General features: G+C 41.0%; 2 protein-coding genes across 5 annotated transcripts in view; both read right to left on the minus strand.

The window, feature by feature from the left end:
* slc44a5b (solute carrier family 44 member 5b) overlaps window positions 1–8,714 on the minus strand; it is a 36,327-nt gene extending 27,613 nt beyond the window's left edge. Inside the window, exon 1 of one of the 4 annotated variants that reach the window (XM_030432735.1) lies at window positions 8,343–8,708. In XM_030432735.1, coding sequence (XP_030288595.1) covers window positions 8,343–8,379 — 37 coding nt within the window. In that variant the 5' untranslated portion in view covers window positions 8,380–8,708. Of the gene's footprint in view, window positions 1–8,342 lie in introns of all 4 variants that reach the window. The other 3 variants (XM_030432737.1, XM_030432734.1, XM_030432736.1) reach the window with 3 other exon arrangements.
* The window catches only part of erich3 (glutamate-rich 3), a 75,656-nt gene that overhangs the window by 60,441 nt on the left and 6,367 nt on the right, over window positions 1–8,848 (minus strand). The window lies entirely within an intron of this gene.

Raw genomic sequence — 8,848 nt, forward strand, 5'->3', positions numbered from 1 at the left:
TGTCTCTTTCCAGTTTCCACAACGCCCTCCTCAGCATTTCTCAGCCCGTCTCTGTAAACACATCCAGTACACAGACACATCAACCCGGGCAGACACAGGCACCAGTGTCCCCAGGCTCCACTGTCCAACACAGGCCTCTTTCATACCGTGGTCAGGCAAACAGCTCGAACACCGCAGGTGCTCTACATGGGTTGGGTCAGAGGGGCCATTTGGAAAGGACTCATTTTTTGTTGTTTTCACACTGCTGATTCATAAACATTTCCAAGACCTGGAGAGAGGGAAGTACTGTGAGACTGCACTTATGAAAAAGCTATGTTGGGCTCAGATCTAGCTTCAAGTAAGCAAAAAAAAAGGAAAAGAAAATAGTATGTTAAAAATTCAGCATAATGATGTTGCTCAGCAGGGTAGGCACTGTCTGTAAGTCTGAATGCTGTGCTGTATGTTCATTCATATTTGATGAAAGCACTGGCTTTTTTTTGCCAATCCATAGAGGAAAGCAACATCAGTAACATGGCTTTGGGGCTTTGTGCTTTCCTCTAGTCTGTATTTAAAAATGAGCAGTGCTCAGGTTTCTCCTACAACATTGGCGATTGGTGCATGGCACTCTAGTAACAAAGCGGCTTCGGTGGATTACTGCTATAAAGATAAAAGGGCTAGTGAAGATGTGATAGGATAAGAGACTGGGATGAGGTCATCACAGAGACTGTGGAGCAAAGACTCACTGTCAAGGTTTCACAGATGAATGAGAAAAACACTCACAAATTGAGAGGAATCGGGAGGGACATGGGGGGCAGAAATTCTCTGGCAAGGTTTCACTGGAATCAGGCAACACTCTCACATCCCACTAACCCTCTTGCACAAACACGAAAAACACGCACATTCACAATTGGGAACAGCATCATGATCACACAAGTCTCCCACACTCTCCAGAAAATAAAAAAAGGACGATTTGGAGTCCATCTTTGATAGAATCAAAGTGGTTAAAAAGCTCCAGATGGCTCTCCTTCTTCAAGATATTAAAATGTGGAGAGATAATGCACGCAAACACTCTCCATGTAGCAGCACCAGAACTCTCTTTCTCTCTGCATTTCTTATACTGCCCTTCTGAATCTGAAAACATCCTCTTTGCCTTGCTCTTAACCTCCCTCTCTGGAGAACAGTACAACCTTTAAAGTGCTTGTATCCTTATTGAGACAAGACAACAACACCCAGATCTCTGGTTGAGATTTACTTAACATTGTCCCTTGCGATCCTCTCAACTATTAGCAGATGGTCAAAGACCGAACACTTGGCATATCTTGGCAAATCTGGTTTGGTAGCCCATTGGGTTAACTCCAATCAGTGCATGAACAGTGTTTATTGTGCAGAATTTTAGAGGGGAAGCAAAGACACATTGCTAGCTGACATCCCTTCAAAAGCCAAGAGTAGTGGGATCCGGGTTGGGATTCGACCCACAAGAGGGGAGTTAGCATCTGAGAGTGTCAGCGGCTGACAGCTAGCCTGCTGCTCTGAGAGGAGAAGTAGCAGTATTGTGGCTGGGGCTTTGTGACCTTGGTTACGTCTGTGGGAGCCTCAAGGCATGTCAGTAGCAGCCCTGAGTTCCTGTGAAACGAGGCTCACTATTGCTACTATAGATCAGTGACAGGCTCAACTGGCTTTGGCCTGGATTTAGAAAGACTTAAACATAAGAAGACAGGCCACATCTTGATATCCAAATATGAATTATTGACCCCAAGGTGAAGACACACAGTTATACACACAAAAAACCACCACATTATCCTCGAGCGTTTACCCACTAATTCCACATTTTTTCTACGCAACTTCCTCTTACTTTTAGGTATGGTTTAGAAATGAGGTTGGTGTCTGCCAAACCCAAGAAAGAATGAGGCAAAACCAGTTAATTTGCAATGAAAACGTCTTACTGTAAATAATCTCACCCCGAAGGCAGACTTATCTGCATGTTTTAGAAAAACAGTATTTTTAGGACTCACTAATTGACTAAATGGATAATTACGATGGGGATTTTTTGTTGTGGTTGTTAACACAGAAATCTTAATCTCACTCAATAAGTTTTATAAAAAGTTTTATACTTTATGTCAGGCAGGATGCAACTAGGCCCATATTCCTAATAGTAGGATGTATGAAACTGCTATTTACACATATCAGAGTGAACTTGGTCAAGATCACAGCCTGTTTTTGATGAAATGTATTTTTGAAAAAAACATTTTTTTTTTACTGTGAATGCGGGGGAAAAAAATCTAAGGCTCCCCCAAAGGACAAGATTTTGTATGTGCCCCGTATAAGGTCAGGAGACCAGGCCCGATAATGTATGGATGAAGGCACAGTGACCTTTTGATCTATGAGTTTATTTCTCTCACGGTCTTTGCAAACTTAGCACTTCGAAGCAGCGATAGATATGCTTACAAAACAGATCTCTGACAAACCAACACTGTTCTTTATGTAAACTCATAGCCTTCGATGGCTTTCGATCTATCTCTGGTAGCAGACTGACTGTCTTCTACACATTTGCACTCTATTCCTCACCAAGTCAGAGGTGAGCAGCTCTGCTGTAACTTTCCACCTACTAGTTGTTAAACAGATAACTGTGTATGGGAGGGGTGCTTCCTGAGCTGTCGATATAACCTGAACATTAGGGAGGTTCAGGAGGAATTGATTTGGCATTACACTGTGCATACAGTTGTACCGTTACATTGCTTCTCCGTGGCCATGTTCTATAAACTACTTCAACTTAAGTTATCGGTGTCTCTGAGTCTTCTTCATCTATCCTGATTGGTCAAGCGAGCCGAAATTCCACAACAGTGAGCACTGACAAAAAGTCATTTATCAGCTGAAGGTCATGTGGAAGTGACAGTCTCTCACTGACTGTCCATGATGTGGCTTTTTATTATATAACAGTTTATCACAGATTTCAGATCTTGATTCTTGGGTGGCAAGATGCAGAGAACATGTTAATGTAGTCATGTTATCTTGTAAATAGATCTGCATATGAAGGCATAATCTGAGGGCAAGGGACAAGATCTTGGAATTGCAAGTATTCTGATATCCATTTATGGTTGATTAGTAGTCCACTGGCTATTGTCTGACAATCATTTAACTTTTTATTGACTTGTTAAAAAATGTTCATGTAAAGACAAGTCATTTGTCTTGTGTCCGGATATCAACTGGCTACAACGGAAGACCTGAAATATTAGCTGATGCCCTAATCATTATCTGCTGATGAGCTCCAAGAAAAATAGTGGTAAATGTGACTCACTGAATCTATGTCATTGGTTTTACAAATCAGATAGCCTAAACTGAAAGCAAGGCCAGTGACGTCTTTTTCCGTCTGTGTTCTCCAGCAGGGAATCCTCTTCTTCTGTCTTTCAGCAGTCACACCACATCAGCACATCCAACTCTATTCAGCGTCAAAGTCACAAAAACCCTGACATATCTCAGCAAACATTCAAGGTACAGGGCTCTCACCTGTATAAAAAAAGCATGTGTACAACAATGGAACACCACGCTTGTTTTGTTCCTAGGGTGATAATTAATTTGTTTCAATAAAGCTATCTGCATCGCTTAGCTCATTAAACCTATCAAAAGTAATTTCAAGTCTCACTGTGCACCCAAGACTCAAAACCTACGTGTCTAGCATGAACGTAGCCGTTTCTCTCACTCATTTTCCAGAGCATATTTGGGATGTGTTTCATACATCACTGTCAACGTCACTTAGCCTTCCAGTCACAAACCAGCCCCGACTATATTTGTAGTGCAAATTAGAAATTTAGAGTCCCCTTGCTGTCTCTTAGTCAGCCCCTTCACAGCTAAATGTCCCATTTTTACAGACTCGAACGAATAACCACCCAGTGCTTGCCACTGTGCACAAGTGAATCTCTGGAATTATTTACTGACTCACCCTATCATTAGTGTGAATAATATACTTCAAACCTCAAGCCACTGACACAACTATCTCTTGAGAGAAGACACATGAAATTAGTAGGGAAAGAACATAACCTTGTTAAAAATAATGAGCAAAAATTCCATAAAGACTAATAAAATGTGTGGGAGTAGTACGGCGTGAGCATCGGTCTTCATTTGAGCGGAGTATTTGCAGAGGACAGTGACACTTAAAAAGCCCATAATAGCACTTAGTCTCGGGTGCAAAATGGGCCATTTGAGGCACAACCTTCTCTGACTGCAATTTCACAGGAAGAAGCTGTGAATATTTGATTCTAAACTAAGGCTCTCAGCTTTCTGTCAAGACTCTGCATTGACTCCGTATAAAAATGCAGCGTTTAGGGAAGCTGCCCATGCGAGAAATTTGTTAATTAACAGTGTGCCCGACTCAACACTTTCTGCGGTAAATGGAACTCATATCTAAATTGTTACTTACAAACCTGTCAGTGAATGATTATGAGCCATTTTTCTGCTTTTCTGACTGACTGAACATTTCAGCAGTACAGTGTAAGCCCACTGAACACTTGCTACATAGTTAGCAACGTTATATAATATACTAACCACAAGAGTACACTTGAATGTAGGATGTAGAGCAAGCGGAGGACTGCTGAATGTGAATGGCAGGATGGTGAGTAGTTCAACCAGCTGCAAAGACATGGATCAATTATGCTTTCTCAAACATTGATGTTTTTTTATGAGGTAACATGCAATGTCTGTTCATTAAAAAAATACAAATACAACTTTATAATGGAGCTAAGTGACAATCTGATGTTTACAAGCAGTGACATCATGACACCCCCTCATCCTGAGCTATCTCTCTCTGCTTCAGTTAGTTTTTTCCCAGAACTGATTTGTTTCCAGAAGGTAGCAGAGCTGCAACAATAAGTCAATTAATCAATTAGTCAATCATAAGAAAATTATTATTATTTTTTTTTGTTGCCTTTTTTGTGTTTATGAGAGTAAATGAACGGTGTTTTGGTTTTTAGACTGTTGGTTGAACAAAAGAGGCAATATGAAGACACTCTTGGAAGCTGTGATGAGCATTTTTCACAATTTTGACATTTTATACTGATTATTGAATTGATCATGAATAAAATAAACAGATTAATCTATAATGAAAATAATCTTTCGTTGCAGCCCAAAAGAGTGGGAGGGATTTCTGTTGAGAAAAAAAGTAGCACTTCTTCCATAAAACATGCCTTGTGTCTGCTGTTCATGGAGAAACTGGTCTATGTTTTTTCTGTTTCTTCTTTGGTGACAATTAAGTGTCAAAGCAATGTGGCAAGTCTGAAAAAAACCTCTCCTTTTCTTTCTAGATGTATACTTTAATTCTTCAGCACTGAAATTGGAACACACACAGTCCTGCTATGGACAATATGTATCCAATGAGCTGAATAGAGGATAATATACTGGACAGATTCATCCAATTCATCTTTTGAAATAAGACAAAGAAGCACAATAGAAATCCAGAAATGGTGGGTACATTACCAGCAAGAGTGAATGTTATTTTCTTTACTATGCACTCCACACTTAGTCCGCATTTAAACAAAATACCGTGTGTAACATTAGTTGCGGGGGAAGAGAACGCTGATATAACATTTGTCTTGTCGGTCTCTGCTCAGTTGTGAGCCCAAAATATTCTCAATTGCTCTTTTGCCAAGCTAGCTGATGGAACGAAAACACTAGGGAGCCACTAACATAAAGCAGCTGACCTACACACAGGGAGTCACCATAACTCCAACCCATGCTCCACTAGCTAGGTTGTTGGACACTGTTAGAGCAAAATTATGTTCCTTAATTAAACTGTCTCCCTATATCATACTGTATACTATTCTCTTGAGAGAATCACTTGAGTTGAAGCAATAGAAGCTAATGTGAGTATACTATATACTAATAATAATGACACATAGGCTCTGCTTTGTGTTTTACTCTATATCGGCATGGAGCTGTGTACATACAACACACACATAATCTCTATGAACATCAGGTTCATGGCACACTGTAAAGTACCAGCTCAAACTTTCAAACAGGGAGTGATAGGGTTTGAAGGCCCCAGTGGTGAGATGCATGTCTGCGGAGAGCAGTGAGAATCAACTATAGTTGACAGGCTGCAGGCGTGATTGGCAGAGTGCTGTAGTCATGAGGTCTGTGGGACACATGGGGTCAGCATGTGGGGAAATAACAGCACCACACAGAAGCTTTTCCACGTCAAGGGCCGTTAGAAGGAGCAGACTTGAAAACGCCCACGTCATTCTCAAACTGTACAGATACTATAAGGATCAAGGATCTGAAGATCAATTCTCCCTGACAGTCATCTTGTGGGGATTTATCATTCATGACATGAACAGAAATGGATGATATGATACATTTGTAACAGATAATGATGCAGATGACTCCCCTGACACTGGCATTCGTGTATAATGAAACAGTTTATAATTATGTGAAGTTCTGGATATAACATGTTTATGTTTATGATGTTACTCTGGCTTTTGTTCAATATGGCATTTTGAATTAAAACGGGCCATATGGAACTTCTGTGTTGTGATGGAAGCTGGTAGTTAGTTTATGTTAGTGGACTCCATCTCTATAGTAACTTTAGCTCCTGGTGCACTTAGACGAGGCACTCGAGAACGTGCATTAGGTCAACTCCCTTGGGTTGTTGCAGAAAATTGTTTCTTCACAGTCCTTCACAAAGAAATCCACAGTCCAGCAGCATTAAACAACTTTAAAAAATTGTCCACAGGCTTGTATGGGCAACTGAGAGAGAAGACGACGGTTATTTTTCACATCAAATTATATTCCACTCATATATGGTTGAAACAAAAGTGATTAATATAAATTGATACAAATTGTTACATAGAGCCCAAACAACTTGTAAAATAAAAAATGCAAATGTCTTTACTCAGAAATGCTCCATTTAGTTCCTTTGTCAGTGTGCTGGATTAATTAGCCTGGGTTTCACTGGCAACGGAGTTTCCCAAAACAGGAATACAACTGTGAAAGAAGCACTAAATACTAATTTTTCTTTGATTTCATTGAGGATTACAGAATGTAAAAACATCATATTCTTAGATGTGCAGGACTGGCATCAAACCAAGAAATGCCACCAGCATGCTAAAAATCAGCAGTGTAAATGACTCTTTGTTTCAGGGGAGAGACACTCACTGTGTGGCATCTGGTGATGATAAAGGATTATATTGCTGTGATAAACAACATGATTACTAAGGCGGGCTAATGGACAGCAAATCTGCCTGTGGATTGAATATATCTATACACCGGGAGCAGCAAAAATGCCACTCGGAGACTACAAATCCTTTGTTATCAAAAATGTTCTCTATTAACTGCACTACCTGGACTGCAGTTGTTAAAATGTTGTAATTATCCCTCGGTGTGGGCGAGAAGAGATAGAGGAGGTGGAAAGTGGCGATAAGACTTATTGTTCTCCTAAACATGAGCTCATTTTTCCCAAATATAAACAATGCAAGGCGACAACAGATTATGTAATATCTATGTAAACATGCGTTTACAACAGAAATCCGCTGCAGTTCCTGAAGGATGTCAACCTGTAACTACTTTCATAAATCAACTATTCGTTCAAATCTCTAATTTTCCAGCTAATTTCAGTTTCTCATCGTTGACGATTCACGTTAGCTTTCTGCTTTTCTTTGTCCTGAACTGGAAATTCTCCAGCTATTTGGACTGATGCTTGAACAAAGCAGAGCCATCTGATGCCATCACCTTGAGCTTTGGGAAAAAGTGATGGGCATTTTCCCCCGGTACATTCTGACAGTGTAAGGTTAATTACACCAAATGATTGATTTGTTGATTAAGATTAATCGATGGTAGTCGTCAACTGCGGCTCCAACGAAGACACCGTTGTGTTGTCATTCCGTTACATGGTAGTTAACGTTAGCTACTGCGTTGAACGTGACAACAAAGACGAAGTGACGACAAGTGGAGGAAGAAAGTGTTGAGACTTATTGTTGTGACTTTTACACCAGGTAAACAATACAAGGCAGAAATTATCGTGTTAAATCACTGGAGGTACCCTGGTAAACCGAGAATACGCATAATTCATGAAGCAGATTGGGGAGGGGACACACACGGGAAAAGACGTTATTTTAAGCTAACATGTCCAAACGTTTAAACGTTATTCTACCGTTACTGCGTATGTGGTGTCAACCGTTAGGCAGCGTCTAGTACATAGTTAGCAACTGACAATGTGAGCTAACGCTAGCTACTGTCCCTGTAAATCACAGCAACGGGGTCAAACATCACAGAGGCTGATGAAGATACCGTTATACCCCACTGTCATAACATTACACAGCACGGAGGGAGAAAAAAAAAAATCTCTTGGCGTTTACAACAAAGACGAACGGACTCACCATAGTTAGAGGAGGGGATGTCCGTCTTTCTAGCCATGGCACTTAGTAGTAGAGATGCAGCACCGTCGTCGTCCGGGTTTTGGAGACCACATATGAGAGTCGAGGTGAACCGCAGCTATTTTCGTGCCTTGCAGCGGTCCCGTCGAGAGATAAACACGGGAACCTGGAGAGGTGTTGGGCTCTTGGAGGATGCTTCGGCCACGCAGCTGAGCGTCAGTCGTGTTTACAGCGCGACGTCATTAATTATTCCGAAACGGTCTTAAAGGGGCCGCCGACGTTGCTCCTGAGTGTCCTGTTTCCCTTTGTTAGGATGTGATTTAAAGCACGGACCCACGTCGCTTTTGTGCAGTTTGTCAGCTGGTAAAGGCATTTTCATGATGATTATCAACGATGCTAAAGCAAAGAGGGAATCAGCACTGCGCCTGCTTGAGTCTGCAAGACACTGGTTGATAAATAATAAACATATTTTAAGGGGGGGGGGGGGCGACATCTCCAGCCAGGTTGAA

Source organism: Sparus aurata, chromosome 11 (assembly GCF_900880675.1).
Source record: "Sparus aurata chromosome 11, fSpaAur1.1, whole genome shotgun sequence".
Lineage (NCBI taxonomy): Eukaryota > Metazoa > Chordata > Actinopteri > Spariformes > Sparidae > Sparus > Sparus aurata.